Consider the following 19544-nt stretch of genomic DNA (forward strand, 5'->3'; position numbering starts at 1 on the left):
TGTGTACATCGGGAATCATTTAAACAATATTTATGTTGATTTCTTATTGAGTTGGCAAAACTTTGCGAGTCCGTCCTCCAAAATTCTAATAAATCGCCTCCACTATGGATTCGCCTTCCAAAAAAATGTGGAGTCGACTCCATGGACTTTATGTAAAGTGGTTTCATCTACTCATTGATAACATTAAGTTAATTGATAAGCCACAAGAACAAAACAAACTAATGATTGTATTTGTTTATTCTATATTTAATATTTTTTTCTTATAGAGAATAATTAACTAATCATTGTTTTGTGGCTGTATTGTGATTCTTTCCTTTTGCAAGTTTTTTTGGTATAAAAACCGCAATAATCTTCAGAGTAATTCAGTTTTAGATTTGACTTCAATTCAATAACTATTCCAAGCATCATGAAATTCTTCGCTGTTCTCGCTCTCTGCGTCGTTGGAGCTATTGCTTCACCATTGACCGCTGACGAAGCTGGTCTCGTCCAATCATCATGGAAACAAGTTAGCCACAACGAAGTTGAAATCCTCGCCGCCGTCTTCGCTGCCTACCCAGACATCCAAGCCAAATTCCCACAATTCGCCGGAAAGGACCTCGCTGCCGTCAAGGACACAGCTGCTTTCGCCACACACGCCACCAGAATCGTCTCATTCTTGTCAGAAGTCATCGCTCTCTCAGGAAATGCCTCAAACGCCGCCGCTGTCCAATCACTCGTCTCAAAACTCGGAGATGACCACAAAGCCCGTGGAGTCTCAGCCGCTCAATTCGGAGAATTCAGAACCGCTCTTGTCTCATACCTCTCAAGCAAGGTTTCATGGGGTGACAATGTTGCCGCTGCCTGGAACAAGGCCCTCGATAACACATACGCTATCGTCGTCCCACGTCTTTAAATTATTTAATTTAAATTAAATTAATTTATGATTATTTGTTAAAGAATTAATAAACATCTCTAATTCTCTGTGTTATTTTTAAACATCTAAATTTTTGTGTTTTCTCTTTTTTAAAATAAGCTTCAATTTTACAGATGATGTGCATTAAATTAATTCAATTAGAGTTAGCCGAAAGCTAAATATGTCTTTTGATATTAAATTTCTGATTCTCAGCACTTTTGCATCGTTGCTCTCACAGTGATACCATAAATTGCGATCTCAATATACGTCTATCGAAGACACTTAGTCCCTTTCCATCTTACAGCTGATGTGTTCTAGACCTCACATCCATACGGATCCATGCAATAAAATTACTATTATCAAAGTCTTATAAGTATTTTTTGTTCTTTCTTGATAAATTTTTGAACGTTAAAAGGTCCTTAAGAGTAGGGCGCCTAACTGCTGTATTTTTTCCCGGGATGCTGCAATTTCAAAACAAAACTTAATGTTTCTCGATTTTTAAAGAAATTGAAAACTTCATAAAAATTTTGGAATTTTAGATAAATGTTTAGAATCATGCTATTTCGACTCAGGCTATTGCGAAAATTCTTTCGTCAACCTTATTAAGAATGTTATTAGCATCATATTCCGACTGTATACGCTTACGCACTTCATCTGTTGTCATAATAATCAACGATCTACGGTACTGGAATTCCATAGATAGGCGTAGTTCTTATGAAAGGAAATTGTTTAAGATGGGATAGACATACGCCCAAAAGACACCCTGGTATATAGAGTGACAGTATCGGACTCTGCGGATGGTAAGAATTCCAAAGAATTCCTGAATTTTACGTGTAGAAAAGGACGCTTAAGTCCTTAACATTCAAAACTGGCTGAAGTTATTGAAGGATAGAGCCGACTTTAGATGTTTTCTCACCGCTACAATTGGTCCACGTGCACCTCAGCCAAGGAAGTGAGTAAGTAAAGTTTGTTCAAATATTCTACGAGCATCATTCCAGTTCACCTGCTATCACACCATATGAGAACATATTGCATACTCGAATAGACTTGCGTGACTCTGACGATTTAAATCAAACAATATCCAAGAGTCAAGCCGACCTGATATCAAATTTCGATCCATAATGGACTTATGTCATTCCGTTTCTTAAGTGAATCTGAAGCAGTTGAATAATTCGATACAAATGAAAATAATTTCGTCAATATCTCGTACTTTCTAAAGCATTTGGCGATTAAAATTAATAAATTTATGCATCATAATAACATTTTGATAAGACTTTATATAAAGTGGACTCAGTCATAATAAAAAGGGAGTTGATAACGCACAAGAACAAAACTAACGCTAGTATTGGTTTATTCTATACTTAATTTGTCACTGTTGTAAAGAATAAGGAACTAATCATTGTTTTGTGACTGTATTGTGATTCTTTCTTTTTGCAATTTTTGGTATAAAATCAGCAATAATCTTCAGAGTAATTCAGTTTTAGATTTGACTTCAATTCAATAACTAATCCAAGCATCATGAAATTCTTCGCTGTTCTCGCTCTCTGCGTCGTTGGAGCTATTGCTTCACCATTGACCGCTGACGAAGCTGGTCTCGTCCAATCATCATGGAAACAAGTTAGCCACAACGAAGTTGAAATCCTCGCCGCCGTCTTCGCTGCCTACCCAGACATCCAAGCCAAATTCCCACAATTCGCCGGAAAGGACCTCGCTGCCGTCAAGGACACAGCTGCTTTCGCCACACACGCCACCAGAATCGTCTCATTCTTGTCAGAAGTCATCGCTCTCTCAGGAAATGCCTCAAACGCCGCCGCTGTCCAATCACTCGTCTCAAAACTCGGAGATGACCACAAAGCCCGTGGAGTCTCAGCTGCTCAATTCGGAGAATTCAGAACCGCTCTTGTCTCATACCTCTCAAGCAAGGTTTCATGGGGTGACAATGTTGCCGCTGCCTGGAACAAGGCCCTCGATAACACATACGCTATCGTCGTCCCACGTCTTTAAATTATTTAATTTAAATTAAATTAATTTATGATTATTTGTTAAAGAATTAATAAACATCTCTAATTCTCTGTGTTATTTTTAAACATCTAAATTTTTGTGCTTTCTTCTTTTTTCAAAAATATTTTTCGATTTTACAGATAATGTGTATTGAATTAATTTAATTGGAGATCGTCGAAAGCTGGATCTGTCTTTAGATTTCCAATTTCTAATTACCAGCAATTTTACATTATTGTGGTGCTCACACAGTAATCCCATAAATCGTTCTTAACACACATCTATCAAAGACAACAAGTGCCTCTCCATCTGCAGCCGTCGTTTTCCAAATCTCAGATCCGTACATTGCAACTACTCTGATTAACGTCTTATAAATATTTTTATTGGTGCCTCTTGATAAAGTTTAGAATGTTAAAAGGTGCCTAAGAACGTTTCTGTATTTTTGTCGGGATGTTGCTGTACTTTTCTCCCTTGCTGCTTTCCTTAACTTTTTGACAAGATTCGAACTAAATTTAACTAGTTCTGTGAATCATATTCGCACCAACTTTTCAATTTGGGTGAATATATATCCAAATTCAAAATAGTCCAATAGAGCTCCAATGGTGCCTAACATAGAAATATGATATGCTTTCTCGCTTTCGGGATCGGGATCGGGATTTCCTGGGATATCCCGAAAATTTGAATCCTGATCCCGATCCCGAAAATTTATCGGGACCAGGATTTCGAGAAAGCACAGAAATATCCCGATTTTTTTAAAAATGTGTCTAGATATTTTGCGAAAATCCTCAGGTCACCCTACTTAAGAGTGTTATTAGCACCATATCCCGACTGTATACGCTTATGCAGTTTCAACCTTACATCCGATGTCGAATTAATAAATGATCCCAGATACTTGAGGTTGTTCTTATGGAAGAAAATCGATTAAGATGGACATGACATACTCCCAGAAGATGCCTCAGTATATTGAGTGACATTATAGGACTTTGTGGCGTTATAGTCCTTAACATTCCGAACAAGCAGAAGTTAAACGATGGCGCCGACTATATGATCTCTTCTTGTTCCAATGAGTCAACGTGCATCCCAGCCAATGATATAAGCAAGAAAATTTTTAATAAATATACTACGAAAATCATTCATGACTCCGACTTGTTTTCTGGTTTAATTTAAATCAAACAATAAGCCGATCAGAATCAAACAAACCTGAGGCCAAATTAAAAATATATAAATTTCAATCCAGTTTGTGTCATTCGGATTCTTTATTAAATCTGAAGCTGTTGATCTCTTCGATACAAATGAAAATAATTTTGTCAATATTAGGGGAGATAAGAATTTAAGTTGCAATTACACAGTTGCTTTGTGACTGCGCTATGTGATTTTTTTATATATATAATGAAAATTATCATGTGTTTTCTAAAGCATTTGGCGACTAAGAATGAAGAAATTTATGCATCACAGTATCATTTTGATAAGACTTTATATAAAGTGGTCTCATCTACTCAGTCATAATAAAAAGGTAATTGATAACGCACAAGAACAAAACTAATGATTGTATTGGTTTATTCTATATTTATTCTTTTCTTCTTGTAAAGAATAAAGAACTAATCATTGTTTTGTGACTGTATTGTGATTCTTTCCTTTTGCAAGTTTTTGGTATAAAAACCGCATTAATCTTCAGAGTAATTCAGTTTTAGATTTGACTTCAATTCAATAACTATTCCAAGCAACATGAAATTCTTCGCTGTTCTCGCTCTCTGCGTCGTTGGAGCTATTGCTTCACCATTGACCGCTGACGAAGCTGGTCTCGTCCAATCATCATGGAAACAAGTTAGCCACAACGAAGTTGAAATCCTTGCCGCCGTCTTCGCTGCCTACCCAGACATCCAAGCCAAATTCCCACAATTCGCCGGAAAGGACCTCGCTGCCGTCAAGGACACAGCTGCTTTCGCCACACACGCCACCAGAATCGTCTCATTCTTGTCAGAAGTCATTGCTCTCTCAGGAAACGCCTCAAACGCCGCCGCTGTCCAATCACTCGTCTCAAAACTCGGAGATGACCACAAGGCCCGTGGAGTCTCAGCTGCTCAATTCGGAGAATTCAGAACCGCTCTTGTCTCATACCTCTCAAGCAAGGTTTCATGGGGTGACAATGTTGCCGCTGCCTGGAACAAGGCCCTCGATAACACCTATGCTATCGTCGTTGCCCGTCTTTAAATTATTTAGAACCAAATAACTAAATTAATTTATGATTATGTGTTGAAGAATTAATAAACATCTCTAATTCTCTATAATTTTTAAAAAAATCTCAATTTAACATTTTTTATTTAAATAACTTAAGTATTTAGTTCCTAGAATTTTTGTTTCGTTAATCACACAGTAATCCCATGAGCTCTTGGGTAAACCTCGTGATATTTTTCCATCCAGTTTCTTCTGCAGACATGTACAACCTATTCTAACCGATTTATTAGCAGCATCCTGGAATATCTCATAAAGTTATTATCAAATCTTCTTCTAAATTCATTGCACCCTTTGAATCGTTCTCAATACACATCTCTCGAAGACACTAAGCGTTTCCGCAATTGCAGCAGCTGTCTTATAAATATTCTTTTTGGTGCCTCTCAAGAAAATTTGGAATGTTTAAAGGTGTCTACAAGTGATTGCCAGCCATGACTAACATTTATGACAAACAGTCATGAACAGTTTATTTGATAACAGTTGCGACGATTTGGAATAAATTGTGCCAGTCAATTGAAACCTTGAAATACAATTTTGTTCCAATGCGATATTAAATTACTTTGTCGACAATTCATCATCCAGCTTAATTCCAGTCGCTGCCGCAAAACATTCAGAAAAGAAACCCTGCACTTTGACGCTTCTAAATACTTTACTGGGTATTACTTTTAGCAGTCGAATCATTTTACTTGGCAATTTAAAATCAGACATCAAATTCTATAGTTCTTCTCTGACTATGGAATCATAAGTATCCCTTAAGTCAATGAGTAGATGCAGGGTTTTTACGTTCTTTTCATCGCTCTTGTGTAAAGTGAGTTTTTAAAAAGGTAATGACGTTTTCGAAAATGACGAATAAAGTCTTTTTTGGTGGAAAAACGCATTTGATTTATGTAATTGTTGATTTTGTTGCAATTTTCTTCAAAAATACTATGAGAAGCATTTCAGTGTTCTGGCTAATCGCATCATCTCATAACATAATACAATCCAGAATAGTAAAACTTGCTTGATAGATAAAAACTTCGACACCAAACCTGCGTGACTCCGACTTGTTACCGGATTTGAATTAAATCAAGCACCATGAAAGAGTCAAGCTGGCCTCGTTCATTAATATTGTCATTTAACTAAAAAAAGGAAGTCTGAATCTGAAGCCGTTGAACACAAAATATTTGGGGGTGGAGTCTAGACATTTAAATTGCAATTACAGTTGCTTTGTGACTGCGCTATGTGATTTTATGTATATAATCATTTCGATTATCATGTATTTTCTAAAGCATTTGGCGACTAAAAATGAAGAAATTTATGCAACACATCAACATTTTGATAAGATTTTATATAAAGCGGGTCCATTTATTCATTGATAGCAAAAAGGTAATTGATAACGCACAAGAACAAAACTAATGATTGTATTGGTTTATTCTATATTTATTCTTTTCTTCTTGTAAAGAATAAGGAACTAATCATTGTTTTATGACTGTATTGTGATTCTTTCTTTTTGCAATTTTTGGTATAAAAACCGCAATAATCTTCAGAATAATTCAGTTTTAGATTTGACTTCAATTCAATAACTAATCCAAGCATCATGAAATTCTTCGCTGTTCTCGCTCTCTGCGTCGTTGGAGCTATTGCTTCACCATTGACCGCTGACGAAGCTGGCCTTGTCCAATCATCATGGAAACAAGTTAGCCACAACGAAGTTGAAATCCTTGCCGCCGTCTTCGCCGCCTACCCAGACATCCAAGCCAAATTCCCACAATTCGCCGGAAAGGACCTCGCTGCCGTCAAGGACACAGCTGCTTTCGCCACACACGCCACCAGAATCGTCTCATTCTTGTCAGAAGTCATCGCTCTCTCAGGAAATGCCTCAAACGCCGCTGCTGTCGAATCACTCGTCTCAAAACTCGGAGATGACCACAAGGCCCGTGGAGTCTCAGCTGCTCAATTCGGAGAATTCAGAACCGCTCTTGTCTCATACCTCTCAAGCAAGGTTTCATGGGGTGACAATGTTGCCGCTGCCTGGAACAAGGCCCTCGATAACACTTATGCTATCGTCGTTGCCCGTCTTTAAATTATTTAGATCCAAATAGCTAAATTAATTTAAAATAATGAATTAATAAACATCTCTAATTCTCTGTATAATTTTTAAAACATCTAAATTTGACACTTTTATTTGACTTATTGAGATAAATTTAGTAAATTTCAGCTGCTATAATTTGCACTTACATAGGATGATTAGCCGATTTTTCACAAAGTATAAGAAGCAAAAGTGCTTTGATTGCTCACTTAGCAAGGTGGATATCATGAAAGCTGGTGTTTAACTTGAGCTCTAGCTTGATCACTCAAACAAACATATGCCAAATGAAGTTTTGCCAACCCGCTAGAGTTTGATCTCTCAAATTTGAGTCAAGTAAAGCTTGGCCTACCCACTGGAACTTAATCATTCAAATATGTGCCAAACTTCGCTTTTTAGCAATTTAGTGACAAAAGCAAGAATTAAGCATCAGAATTTTCGACTTTTTAAAAATTAAGGGCATTTTGTGACTATTATAGAACACAGCAGCAGAAGAGATGAAAATAACAGCAGCTTCCCAGGAAGAATTCACCAAATAGTGGCCGCAAATGTGCTTAAAATGCAAACTTTACAGACTTTTCATGCTTCGTTAATTCTATTATAAACTAAGATTCAGAACTTGTATGCAGCACGTGATGATTTTATGCAAGTATTGCATTCAAGTGTTAGAATATACTTACAATGTAGGCATCAATTAAACTGAGATATATTTGCTGATTTGTATGATTTGATTAAAATTCAGTCTTTCCTTTCAAAGCTGTATTAGAATTTCACTTGCTCAATTCAATACTTTGGTCACTAAATAGGCATTTTCAGCATAAAAATGGCTTTCTTTCGAACTTTAACGATGCACTCAAATTTCATTCAAAATTCTCAAATTTTCTTCAGTTCTTACATTTAATGCACTATGATCTGAGATAAGAGCACTAATTCATTTTTATGTTTATTATTATGAAGCGACATCTCTTATCAATAGATTATCAAAACTAGCATTTGTTTGTTTTGAACATAAGTCAATAACCCCATTAGTTCTCATAGTAACTAATCAATAAGTTATCGATGTATTTGAACTATTTTTGGATGTTCATTTAGTATATAAGCAGCACTATTTTTCATAACAATTCAGTTTTCAATTGCATTTGAATCTTAAAACTAATCCAAGCATCAAGATGAAATTCTTCGCTGTTCTTGCTCTCTGCATTGTTGGAGCTATTGCTTCACCACTGTCAGCTGATGAAGCTGCACTCGTCAAGTCATCATGGGCTCAAGTTAAGCACAATGAAGTTGACATTCTTGCTGCCGTTTTCGCCGCTCATCCAGACATTCAAGCTAAATTCCCACAATTCGCCGGAAAGGATCTCGCTTCCATCAAGGATACAGCTGAATTCGCCACACATGCCACCAGAATCGTCTCATTCTTCTCGGAAGTCATCTCACTCTCAGGAGACCAAGCCAATCTCTCAGCCGTCTACGCTCTTGTCTCAAAATTGGGAGCTGACCATAAGGCACGTGGAATTACAGCTGCTCAATTCTCAGAATTCAGAAGCTCTCTCATTACATACATCTCAAGCCATGTCTCATGGGGCGACAATGTTGCTGCTGCCTGGAATCATGCTTTAGATAACACTTATGCCGTTGTACTCAAAGCTCTTGAATAAATCATTATTCATGAAATAACCCTAAGAGGCATAGAGCATTCCCTCATGGTACAAGCATACTATTATGGTACCTAAACTGGTCTCTCTGCCTGTTAGAGTAATAATATTCAAAAATGTTAAATTGAGCAATTAATAAACATTTTTATTTCTTTTTGTGATTCTTAAAACACCAATTGTTGTTCCTTATTGATTTTACAGGACTTCATTTACAGATCGACATAAGGATGAGTTAGAAACCAGCAAAACTCAAGTTTCCTTATAGACACCAAATAAAACTCAAATTACTTTATATCCTTATGGATCACAAAGAATTTCAGATGTTTATTGATTCTTCATAATTAAAAACCTACAAAAAGTGAGCTCGATTTGACTTGATCTTATTCTAATATTTAGGCAGTAAGTGTTTGGAAAGCAATGGCATATGTATTGTCAAGAGCTTGATTCCATGCAGCTGCAACATTGTCACCGAATGAGACATTAGCTTGAAGATAGGCAAGGAATGCAGCACGGAATTCATTGAATTGAGCACGGGTGACTCCACGAGTTTGATGGTCTTGTCCTAATCTTGTTACAAGTGAGTTGACGGCAGCAGCATTTGATGAATCTCCTGAAAGAGCGATGACTTCTGAGAAGAATGAGACGATTCTTGTTGCTTGTGTGGCGAAAGCAGCTGTTCCTCTAACGGCAGCGAGATCTTGTCCGGCAAATTGTGGGAAACGAGCTTGGATGTCTGGGTAGGCAGCGAAGACGGCAGCAAGAATGTCAACTTCATTATTCTTAACTTGAGCCCATGATGATTGGACGAGGTTGACTTGATCAGCAGTCAATGGTGTAGCAATAGCTCCAACGACGCAGAGAGCGAGAACAGCGAAGAATTTCATGTTGCTTAAGTTTGTTTGTTACTTTAAGTTCAATTGTAAACTGATTTCTTATTGAAATTGACAATGCTTTTATAGTAAGCAGCACTTCTTATTGTTCGGCAATAGACAAATAAATATTTAGAATTAATAATAACTAGAAGACGCAGTCAAAACAATCGTCGGTAATCTTCATGCAAACAATGTGTGCAAATCATGCGGAAGACGATGATAAGAAGGAGGTTCCCCCCATTCCAGACATTTTTATTATCTCCAGTCAAAACATAACTTTATTGAGGTCAATAACTTAGTTTTCAAAAATAAAATGCGGATTTGAAAAATTTGCGGTCGAGAAATTGCGTTATCGCTGTCTGCAATGCTGTCTGGTTTTCTATTTGACAACAAAAGTTAGACATAACAATCCCTGTACGCATCTAATTTCAAATTCATATTTTACTATAAAAGCATTGCCAATTTCAATTAGAAATCAGTTTACAATTGAATTTAAAGTAACAAACAAACTTAAGCAACATGAAATTCTTCGCTGTTCTCGCTCTCTGCGTCGTTGGAGCTATTGCCACACCATTGACTGCTGACCAAGTCAACCTCGTCCAATCATCATGGGCTCAAGTTAAGAATAATGAAGTTGATATTCTTGCTGCCGTCTTCGCTGCCTACCCAGACATCCAAGCTCGTTTCCCACAATTTGCCGGACAAGATCTTGCTGCCGTTAGAGGAACAGCTGCTTTCGCCACACAAGCAACAAGAATTGTCTCATTCTTCTCAGAAGTCATCGCTCTTTCAGGAGATTCATCCAATGCTGCTGCCGTCAACTCACTTGTCACAAGATTAGGACAAGATCATCAAACTCGTGGAGTCACCCGTGCTCAATTCAATGAATTCCGTGCTGCATTCCTTGCCTATCTTCAAGCTAATGTCTCATTCGGAGATAATGTTGCAGCAGCATGGAATCAAGCTCTTGACAATACATATGCCATTGCTTTCCAAACACTTACTGCCTAAATATTAGAATAAGATCAAGTCAAATCGAGCTCACTTTTTTGTAGCTTTTTAATTATGAAGAATCAATAAACATCTGAAATTCTTAGTGATCCATAAGGATATAAAATAATAGGAGTTTTATTCAGTTTAATTAGGGTTTTGCTGGTTTCAGATGATGTTTGTTCTAGCTCATCTTTTTATGTCGATCTGTAAATGGAGTTCTGTGAAATCAATAAGGAACAACAATTGGTATTTTAGGAATCACAAAGAGAAATAAAAAAGTTTATTAATTGCTCAATATAACATTTTTGAGGATTATAATTTCAGGAATATCAAGTTATTCAAGAGCTTTGAATACAGCAGCATAAATGTTATCTAAGCCGTGGTTCCAGGCAGCAGCAACATTATCACCCCATGAGACATGGCTTGAGACGTATGCAACAAGAGCAGTTCTGAATTCTGTGAATTGAGCTGGTGTAATTCCACGTGCCTTATGGTCAGCTCCCAATTTTGAGACAAGAGAGTAGATGGCTGAAAGATTGGCTTCATTTCCTGAGAGAGAAATGACTTCCGAGAAGAATGAAACGATTCTGGTGGCATGTGTGGCAAAAGCAGCTGTGTCCTTAACTGAAGCGAGGTCCTTTCCGGCGAATTGTGGGAATTTGGCTTGGATGTCTGGGTAGGCAGCAAAGACAGCGGCAAGGATTTCAACTTCGTTGTGGCTAACTTGTTTCCATGATGACTTAAGGAGTGCAGCTTCATCAGCTGACAATGGTGAAGCAATAGCTCCAACGACGCAGAGAGCGAGAACAGCGAAGAATTTCATTTTGATGCTTGAGTTCTTAGATTCAAATGCAATTGAAAACTGAATTATTGTAAGTCTTTCTTTCAGCTTTTATACTAGGTTTTAAATAAATATTGTACTCAAATATAAACAAGAAAAAAAGCGAGAAGATAATTTATTTTCAGAAAAAGTATGTAACGAGAGCTGACTAGAATTTATTGAATTGAGCTTGTGTACTTCTATGTTACTTGTGGTCTTTGGACATCTTGGAAACGAGTCTGTATATGTCTAGAAGGATGCTAATTTCTCATGAATAAGCGATGACTTCTGACTAGAATGAGACAATTCTGGTGGGATATGTGGCATAAGCAGCTGTGGAATTGACACTGAATCGAAGTCCTTTTCAGCAAGTTTTGCCAAGATTTGTAATTTGATTCAAAATTCAATTTGAAACTAAATTAATCACAGCAAGAGCTTCGACTTTGATACAGAGGAATTAGTTGAGATTATTTCAATGTTTTTCAATACATTTAAGAAGCAATGATCATAACAAGCCAGATGTTTCGAGGTTCAATTTGATAATCGTACGAGTAATTTGTTCGGACCTGTGTCTTATCGCTTGTGATTAATTAATACCTTATGCTGTACAATTTTTGAAAATAAAATCTCTTTTTGCTGTTTTTCTTACTGATTTTTGAGTAAAATATTAATTAAACAGTATAAAAGTTGAGAAAAAGACTTCCAATAAATCAGTTTTCGATTTGACTTGAATCTAAGCATCATGAAATTCTTCGCTGTTCTTGCTCTCTGCATTGTTGGAGCTATTGCTCATCCATTGACCGCTGACGAAGCTTCACTCGTTAAGTCATCATGGGATCAAGTTAAACACAATGAAGTTGACATTCTTGCTGCCGTCTTCAAAGCCTACCCAGACATCCAAGCCAAATTCCCACAATTCGCTGGAAAGGACCTTGATTCAGTCAAGGAAACAGCTGCTTTTGCCACACACGCCACCAGAATTGTCTCATTCTTGTCAGAACTCATCGCACTCTCAGGAAATGAAGGAAATCTTTCAGCTGTCTATGGACTCGTCAGAAAATTGGGAGCTGACCATAAGGCACGTGGAATTACACAAGGACAATTCAATGAATTCAAGACAGCTCTTATCTCATACCTCTCAACACATGTCTCATGGGGTGCCAATGTTGCCGCTGCCTGGGATCATGCCCTCGAAAACACATACACAGTTGCCTTCGAAATCATCCCAGCTTAAGATGTTTATTTATGATAATTAATAGAGTTAATAAAGATCTGTAATTCGTAGTTAGTTTTATATATTTTATTGTGATGTTTATTTGGGCAGGTGTGTACAGGGGGTACAGGATGATGAAGTGGTTATTTTGAGAGTCAAATCTCTTTATTTTAGAGATCCTAGCCAATCCCTGCTCCCCATGTTCGCTAAATTTCTAACTAGTCCACTATTTTTAAAACACAAGATTATAAGCTCTTAAGTTCATCGATGCTGGCGAAAAGTCTATTTTATGTAAGCTGGTCATGTGCAGAGGGGTTCACGAAAGATTTTGGATACAAATCAGTTGTATCATCTCCTCCGAGCGACACAAAAAACCCATGTGACATCCATATGGTTGTCAAATTGAGAAGGATTCCATTCTATGTTAATAAAGAAGCTTTAGAAGCACCTTAAAACCTCAATAATAAAGCGTTCTTTATTTGTATCATTCGGTCTTGTAAATATGAGAACTATCAACTAACCATTTCCTCTACTGCAGCCTATAAATCATGCAAATCAACAACAAACTAGAATTTCAATTTAAATATTTTATTCACAAAAAAGTACACAAATTTTACTCAAGAACAGTGTAGATAAGAGCACGCTGCTCATCACCAATAACTTTCCATGCATCTTCAGTCTTTTCATCCCATGCTGCATGTGTTTTAATGTAATTATTCATACCATTATTGAATTTATCAAACAATTCTTTTGTAACTCCACGAGCTTTATGATCTTTAGCCATTTTCACGAGTAGCGCATCAATTGTTGATTGAACTGTTGGATCTCCAAGAAGATTTATGATTTCCGACATAAATGATACGATTCTTGTAGCATGAACGGCAAATGGTGCTGTGTCTTTGACTGTTTCGAGATCTTTTCCAGCAAATTGTGGAAATTTGTCTTGAATTTCTGGATATGTTTTGAAGACACTGTAGAGAATGTCAACTTCATTATGCTTAATTTGATTCCATGCTGCCTTGATGTATGGAGCCTTATCACAGTGAGTAAGGACACCAGCAACACACAATGTAAGGATTACAAGAAACTTCATTTTGATTTAATTTTCAATCTTTGACTGATGTTTTGAGGAATGAATCTGCTGTGTTTTTATACTAGCATCTTGTTTATGCTGTAACATGACTTGCTAATTAAGAATTTCACAAATTAATAACTTTAATCAAATTAGAAATTCGTGTCCATAACAAGTCCATAATCTGAATGAGCACGCAAAAATAAATTATAAATCTTATATTAAGCCATGAGCCATGATCTTATTGCTGATAGGAAATAATTTAGATTTAGTATAACTATTGATGAAAGTTGAATATCACAAGTCGGTACTTATTTACTTCACTGGCCGTACATATCAATTGTGATCCATGGCCCCCTGGTTCTCTTACCTTGTATTTAAGGATAGCAACTTGATAGGTCAACTCATCCTGTGCATATTAACCAGATCCTCGTTTTACTCTGCTTCACTTTGTGGCTTTTGGGTTGGAGGTTGGTACATCGTGTAGGAACGCCAAGAGCGATATAAAGTCACATATATTGAGCGTTCACCACCTTTAGGACAGCAGCTACAGGCCAATGTAAGTCTGACAAGGTGCCGGTTTTGATATTAATCAGTCAGACTCATGTAACTTAAAGCCATGGTTGCCAGTCCTGTTGTTTTGTAAGAACCCTAGTCAAATTTATTCTGAATTTAGATAACATCGGCATTATTGAGTCCAAAATTATCTAAATGATGTATCTGTACCTCTAAATTCGCTGAGCTGCACAACGCCTGACGGCAACTTAATGACTGACAGCAAAAACTCAAATTTGCAACAATAAACCATTCGAGCTCCTTAAACTCCTGTAAAATTTCAAATTGATGATTAAATCAGCAAAAAAACAAGCAAATTTTAGAATTATCAAGCATTAAGCAATCTTTATTAATCACTCAATTTTTATTCAAGAGCTGCGTTGACAATTTTACGGATTTCATTCTCATTGCAGTGCCATGTGGCATCAACTTGTTCATTCCATGCATCGTGTGTATGCAAGAAGGAATGGAAGGCTTTGTGGAACTCATCAAATTGTTTAACAGTGATGCCACGTCCCTTATGATCTTGTCCTAATTTAGTAAGTGATGACTTGATAGCTGGAAGATTGTCATGTTTACCGAGAAGTGAAATAATTTCTGACATAAAGCTGATAATTCTTGTTGCGTGAACGGCAAAAGCAGCTGTGTCCTTGACTTCTTCCAAATCTTTACCAGCAAATTGTGGGAACTTGGCTTGAATGTTTGGATAGGCCTTGAAAACGGTATAAAGGATGGCAGTCTCTTCATGCTTCATTGTATTCCATGCTTCTTGCATCAATGCGAAGTCATCACATGGATTTGCAAATGTACCGATGATACACAAAGCGAAAATAGCCAAAAATTTCATTTTCAAGTTTTAAGTTTCAATTTTTGTTAAACAATATTCATATTCAGCTGTAAGTGATTCTATTTATACCAAAAATTTTACGGTTTTAATCGAGTATTTTTGCTAAATTTAGCAACAAAAATATATTTTTTTACACGCTTTTTATAACAACTTTTTGAACTTGGTGATTTTGATGAGCTTAATTCTGATAACATAGATGAGATTTTCTAAAGTTAGCTTAAAGCAGAATTAATTTGATTTCGTGATGTTATTAATATTTGGTATGAAACTTATAAACGACTTTATCCATGTATTGAACTTATGGATTGATTTTAAAAAAAACAGTGGTGGACAACCTGTGATTCGGTACACTTGAATTTGATTTAAGGCATCAAATTCACCTTCCAAAAGCAATTCAGTCTTTTAGAATTATAATAGCTTTCCTCACATCACAAAATGTTACTAAATCGTTCATGATTACCAAAATCTATATTGTTATAGCTGATAAGAATGTAACAAACTTGCAGAATTTCTTGAGAAATACTTCAATGATGAAGTTTCTCACAATTTAAATATTATGCACTGCTGCAGCATCAGCATACTATGACAAGGTCTAGTATTCCTTAGCATTGTTCAAGCCTCTTTCAATGAAGTTGGCATTCTTTATAGCACCTTTTCTTGCATCGTGTCTGCAAATCTTTTCCAACCATTCACGTTCAGTGTGACTCTTGCATCGTGCCAGATTTGGTTTAAACCTGGTTGATTCGGTTCAAATTCAAAACCATGCCAGTGTCACACCAGCCTAGTTTCAGATTTTAGATAGATTAGCCCGCTTTCACTATTCGATTTTATTTTTGAATTCATGTCAAACAAAAAATAAATATATTTTTCTATAATCTTTAAATAGAATTCATATTACAGCATTTTAGCCGTTCACTTATTATTCAATTGTTTTAGAGGTTATAGGTCAGATAGTCGACTTTTTGAGTTATATAATAAGTAATCGGTTCCTTATCAAATAGCTTTGTTTTTGTCTAAATTTGACTTACTTACGCTATTGGTCACATAGATCAAATGACGAGGAAGCCCCAAGAATTCATGGAAAAATGCTGTCGATAGTTATGATAGTAATGCACTTGGATGACATCGGTGATTGGTAAGTGGTTGCAAGTGGTAGAGTCAGCTTCAGACGCAAAATAAGGGAGGCCATTGATCATTAATACTTAATTCCTTTGCTGGCCGTATAGATCAATTGGGATCCAAGGCGTCCCTCAAATGACGCCTAAAATAGACTTTGTTATTGGCCATTACTTACTGGCTCTCAAAATAAACTTCCCGGATCTGATCTCGTCCATAGTCTCGGTTCCATCACAGTATCAGTCTCAAAAATTCGTCGAAATCGGTACTTACCCACCAATTTCTAATAACTAATGGAATACTGTCTGTATCAGCAATTTTCTTCCATGAATTTCTTTCTCGTCGTTGTGATCTCTTGCCATCCAGCCATCTAAATCTAATTTTAGAAAATAAATATTTGAACATTTTCAGCTAATCTAAATCTTTGTAGGGTGATCGACTTAGAAATATGTCTGACGTCAAATAATTTCATTTGATTAAAAGTGGCGTACGTGAGAATCGAAAAAAGTCTGAGCTGAATTTTTATTATCATGACGTAGAATTAAAATTAGAATAATCGAGACCAGGAGTCTAATGATAAGCATTTCTTTTTGGAAAGCATGATTATGTAAAATGAAAAAGTTTATATTTTTTTATGATGCTAACATGCATAGAGACTGCTTTTAGGTACCATAGTGGCATTTCTGTACCATGAAAGTATGCTCTTGCCTGTTAGGGTAATATGAAAAGGATTTGAATGCAGCCAGCAAACTTGGCGAAATCCAAAATTTTTAAGCAGTTTTTCTGGAATGTTCAGTGTTTGCAATTCTGAACCACTTAACCAAGTCAAGCATAGACTACAAGTTTACGTTATTAGCTGCTTCAGATGAATTCTTATGATTAGGGAGAACAGGAATCCAGATGATTAGCCTTCAAATGAGAAGCTTTTAAAAAGCAGGTCAACACGACGTCAACAAGGAGATTCAGATAAGGAAGTACGGCTGGATTTGACATATGCTTCGTAAAAAGAATTTTAATGCTGGGAAAGAAACCCAAGTTTGCTACATAGCCCTTGGATTGAATCCATTATGGAAACGGCGACCAGGAACTACAAAAGCTACTTGGCGCAGATCAGTGATGAAACAATGTCAGCTCAGCGTGCGGACAGAGAATTTGTACAAAATAGGTGTCAGAGTTAGCATTAAAATCAGACGGAAAGCATCTAGTTTTAACAGAATTTCTACATATGAACATAGTTATAGGAAGTAAGTAAGTAATTCTGAACCACAATTTTAATAACTTCTCAGAAACAAGTAATATGAAATTCATAAATTTTAAAATCAAGTCTTAAAAATTTCGTCGTTAAGGCTGATAAGCGAAGAAAAAAACTGACGTGTATGGTCACTTTAATCTCAGAATAGTCAATTGATAACGTACCTTGTTCAAATTAAACATGTTATTTCCAGATGATGGTCAACTTTAATCTTCAAAAGGTTAGTTAGTCGATAAGGAACTAGATTAAACGTTAAGTGTGACGTGTTACAAAGATTAAGGAGGAAAGTTCAATATTGAATGTTTAACATTGACATTTTTCTTACTTACTTTCTTACTTAACTGGTTGTACAGATCAATTTTGATCCATGACCTTCCTTTGAAAACTCCTAAGGCTGGCTCTATTGCTGGCTTCCGTTTGTCAATTCCCGAAACCAAATGCCATGCTATCTCTATCAACAGCTTCTTTCCATGAGTACTAAGGCCTTTCTTGCGTTCTTTTGCCATCAACAAAATTAGACTTAAAGACCTCATTTAATGAAGCTTCCACAGGTCTTCTAACAACATGTCCTGCCAAATGGAGCTTGTTGAACATGATTATTCGACCAATATCCGCTTCTCTGTAAAACTGGTTCAATTCTGCATTGCTTCTGCTTTTGAATAAGTCACCTTTCTTCTTTGGCCCATAGTTAACTTTCAGGATCTTCCTTTCAAATACTCCAAATGCGTTCTCGTCTTCAACAGTCGTATTCATTGACATTGTTCTGCAGCATTTGTCCAAGTCATGGAATAATAATATTATAAGCGACACAACTGACGACACAACAGTCATATCCCAGGACTTTTATCAATTCTACTGAACAATGTCATGCAACATGACTGTAATAAACGAAAACGATTTTGGAGTAATTGAAAGGAAGATCCTTTGAGTTTTCTATGGACCAAAGAAGGAAGGTGACCTATTCAAAAGCAGGAGCAACGCAGTCGACGTACAATGCTACCGGACATTTTATAGCGTCTTGTAAATTTGTATCTTGACGCATCTGGATATCTTCCTGACTCAAGAAGGTGCCTGATTGAAAAGTCCACAAGCTGCTCTGCCAAAATTTTCCGCTTAGAATTTTTTGACATCCTTAAATAAGCCACGCAAATAAAATTATAATCTATCAAAAAAAAAAAAATTATTATGACAGAATTTTAAATAAAATATATAAATCTTAATCAACAATTCTTATTCCATTTATAATCATGTCATAAAGTTAAGCTGATAATTATTCTAAAATTGATAAAAACTATGGCCTACGTGAGTTTTGAAAAATTTATTTTTATTTCCAAAAACTTGTTTACTTCCAAAAAAAATAAAATAAGCTCTAATCACACAGAAATAGTGTCTTTAATTAAGATCAAACTAAAGGTCCATAAACTGAACAAATGATCAATAATAAATTGTTATAATATAAATTCAAAAAAGTACATATTATGAACACGAGTAGGTGCGGGTCATAAATATTCACATTCTTACTGATAATGTTATTTGAAGAATTTATGTGTATAGAGAGATAGACAACATCATACGACCGTTAGAGGCCTTTTTCTATCTCTCTTTCTTTATGGATTATAATATGTGAAGGTGAAATGCGATAAGGATACTTTTTGGTCGTTCGCTTATGACGTATGCCTCCCGGAAGTTCACTCAGCTGTCGTCTTTACCTGGCTTTATTTTGTAAATTTTCAGTTGGAAGTGCAAGTTTTAGTTACAGAGCAACATGTAGCATAAATGATGTTCTATCTTCCAGTCAAGGCTGGCAAGATCATGACTTGATCCCGGATTCGGACTAAATCCGGCATCATTGGGTGCACGTGCGAACCAGTTAAGCAAATAAGTATCATGCCAGAGTCAAGTCAGCCTAGTGCAGGAATTTGGGTTGATTATGCTCGGTATGTAATCTTCAACAGAAAAAAG

The 19544-nt window shown here is 36.3% G+C and overlaps 11 protein-coding genes and 1 long non-coding RNA gene across 12 annotated transcripts; 7 read left to right on the top strand and 5 right to left on the bottom strand.

Moving 5' to 3' along the window:
• Window positions 1–359: 359 nt before the first annotated feature.
• Window positions 360–983, top strand: LOC139096547 (globin CTT-VIIB-3-like). Its single transcript, XM_070648284.1, has one exon. It carries the CDS (start codon window positions 407–409, stop codon window positions 890–892), a length of 486 nt encoding a protein of 161 aa, XP_070504385.1. The 5' UTR covers window positions 360–406; the 3' UTR covers window positions 893–983.
• Window positions 984–2370: 1387 nt separating this feature from the next.
• Window positions 2371–2987, top strand: LOC139096545 (globin CTT-VIIB-3-like). The gene has a single exon (XM_070648281.1). It carries the CDS (start codon window positions 2411–2413, stop codon window positions 2894–2896), a length of 486 nt encoding a protein of 161 aa, XP_070504382.1. The 5' UTR covers window positions 2371–2410; the 3' UTR covers window positions 2897–2987.
• Window positions 2988–4562: 1575 nt separating this feature from the next.
• On the top strand, window positions 4563–5196 carry LOC139096548 (globin CTT-VIIB-3-like). Its single transcript, XM_070648285.1, has one exon. The coding sequence runs from the start codon at window positions 4616–4618 to the stop codon at window positions 5099–5101; it is 486 nt and encodes a 161-aa protein (XP_070504386.1). The 5' UTR covers window positions 4563–4615; the 3' UTR covers window positions 5102–5196.
• A 1451-nt stretch (window positions 5197–6647) lies between these two features.
• Window positions 6648–7272, top strand: LOC139096546 (globin CTT-VIIB-3-like). The gene has a single exon (XM_070648283.1). It carries the CDS (start codon window positions 6699–6701, stop codon window positions 7182–7184), a length of 486 nt encoding a protein of 161 aa, XP_070504384.1. The 5' UTR covers window positions 6648–6698; the 3' UTR covers window positions 7185–7272.
• Window positions 7273–8356: 1084 nt separating this feature from the next.
• LOC139096616 (globin CTT-VIIB-7) lies at window positions 8357–8845 on the top strand. Its single transcript, XM_070648351.1, has one exon. It carries the CDS (start codon window positions 8357–8359, stop codon window positions 8843–8845), a length of 489 nt encoding a protein of 162 aa, XP_070504452.1.
• Window positions 8846–9130: 285 nt separating this feature from the next.
• LOC139096581 (globin CTT-VIIB-8-like) lies at window positions 9131–9778 on the bottom strand. The gene has a single exon (XM_070648317.1). The coding sequence runs from the start codon at window positions 9724–9726 to the stop codon at window positions 9235–9237; it is 492 nt and encodes a 163-aa protein (XP_070504418.1). The 5' UTR covers window positions 9727–9778; the 3' UTR covers window positions 9131–9234.
• Window positions 9779–10202: 424 nt separating this feature from the next.
• On the top strand, window positions 10203–10834 carry LOC139096631 (globin CTT-VIIB-8-like). Its single transcript, XM_070648365.1, has one exon. It carries the CDS (start codon window positions 10234–10236, stop codon window positions 10723–10725), a length of 492 nt encoding a protein of 163 aa, XP_070504466.1. The 5' UTR covers window positions 10203–10233; the 3' UTR covers window positions 10726–10834.
• A 122-nt stretch (window positions 10835–10956) lies between these two features.
• LOC139096632 (globin CTT-VIIB-7-like) lies at window positions 10957–11577 on the bottom strand. Its single transcript, XM_070648366.1, has one exon. The coding sequence runs from the start codon at window positions 11528–11530 to the stop codon at window positions 11042–11044; it is 489 nt and encodes a 162-aa protein (XP_070504467.1). The 5' UTR covers window positions 11531–11577; the 3' UTR covers window positions 10957–11041.
• A 676-nt stretch (window positions 11578–12253) lies between these two features.
• Window positions 12254–12825, top strand: LOC139096591 (globin CTT-V). Its single transcript, XM_070648326.1, has one exon. The coding sequence runs from the start codon at window positions 12270–12272 to the stop codon at window positions 12759–12761; it is 492 nt and encodes a 163-aa protein (XP_070504427.1). The 5' UTR covers window positions 12254–12269; the 3' UTR covers window positions 12762–12825.
• Window positions 12826–13353: 528 nt separating this feature from the next.
• Window positions 13354–13888, bottom strand: LOC139096637 (globin CTT-W-like). The gene has a single exon (XM_070648370.1). It carries the CDS (start codon window positions 13831–13833, stop codon window positions 13354–13356), a length of 480 nt encoding a protein of 159 aa, XP_070504471.1. The 5' UTR covers window positions 13834–13888.
• Window positions 13889–14684: 796 nt separating this feature from the next.
• Window positions 14685–15258, bottom strand: LOC139096579 (globin CTT-Y-like). The gene has a single exon (XM_070648316.1). The coding sequence runs from the start codon at window positions 15212–15214 to the stop codon at window positions 14732–14734; it is 483 nt and encodes a 160-aa protein (XP_070504417.1). The 5' UTR covers window positions 15215–15258; the 3' UTR covers window positions 14685–14731.
• Window positions 15259–16027: 769 nt separating this feature from the next.
• Window positions 16028–18432, bottom strand: LOC139096580 (uncharacterized). Its single transcript, XR_011544989.1, has 3 exons — window positions 17912–18432; window positions 17747–17822; window positions 16028–16706 (listed from the first exon to the last, which is right to left on the bottom strand). It is a non-coding gene; the product is annotated as an uncharacterized lncRNA (long non-coding RNA).
• Between the last annotated feature and the right edge of the window lie 1112 nt (window positions 18433–19544).

This window comes from Chironomus tepperi, unplaced genomic scaffold, assembly GCF_022539635.2.
Source record: "Chironomus tepperi strain 1889 unplaced genomic scaffold, CSIRO-AGI_Ctep_v1 contig_395, whole genome shotgun sequence".
In the NCBI taxonomy this organism is placed as follows: Eukaryota; Metazoa; Arthropoda; class Insecta; order Diptera; family Chironomidae; genus Chironomus; species Chironomus tepperi.

What these genes read in the sequence shown, in the direction of transcription:
- LOC139096591 (XM_070648326.1), top strand. Translation starts at nt 12,270, where the DNA reads ATGAAATTCTTCGCTGTTCTTGCTCTCTGCATTGTTGGAGCTATTGCT.
- LOC139096579 (XM_070648316.1), bottom strand. Translation starts at nt 15,214, where the DNA reads ATGAAATTTTTGGCTATTTTCGCTTTGTGTATCATCGGTACATTTGCA.
- LOC139096547 (XM_070648284.1), top strand. Translation starts at nt 407, where the DNA reads ATGAAATTCTTCGCTGTTCTCGCTCTCTGCGTCGTTGGAGCTATTGCT.
- LOC139096637 (XM_070648370.1), bottom strand. Translation starts at nt 13,833, where the DNA reads ATGAAGTTTCTTGTAATCCTTACATTGTGTGTTGCTGGTGTCCTTACT.
- LOC139096581 (XM_070648317.1), bottom strand. Translation starts at nt 9,726, where the DNA reads ATGAAATTCTTCGCTGTTCTCGCTCTCTGCGTCGTTGGAGCTATTGCT.
- LOC139096548 (XM_070648285.1), top strand. Translation starts at nt 4,616, where the DNA reads ATGAAATTCTTCGCTGTTCTCGCTCTCTGCGTCGTTGGAGCTATTGCT.
- LOC139096545 (XM_070648281.1), top strand. Translation starts at nt 2,411, where the DNA reads ATGAAATTCTTCGCTGTTCTCGCTCTCTGCGTCGTTGGAGCTATTGCT.
- LOC139096632 (XM_070648366.1), bottom strand. Translation starts at nt 11,530, where the DNA reads ATGAAATTCTTCGCTGTTCTCGCTCTCTGCGTCGTTGGAGCTATTGCT.
- LOC139096546 (XM_070648283.1), top strand. Translation starts at nt 6,699, where the DNA reads ATGAAATTCTTCGCTGTTCTCGCTCTCTGCGTCGTTGGAGCTATTGCT.
- LOC139096631 (XM_070648365.1), top strand. Translation starts at nt 10,234, where the DNA reads ATGAAATTCTTCGCTGTTCTCGCTCTCTGCGTCGTTGGAGCTATTGCC.
- LOC139096616 (XM_070648351.1), top strand. Translation starts at nt 8,357, where the DNA reads ATGAAATTCTTCGCTGTTCTTGCTCTCTGCATTGTTGGAGCTATTGCT.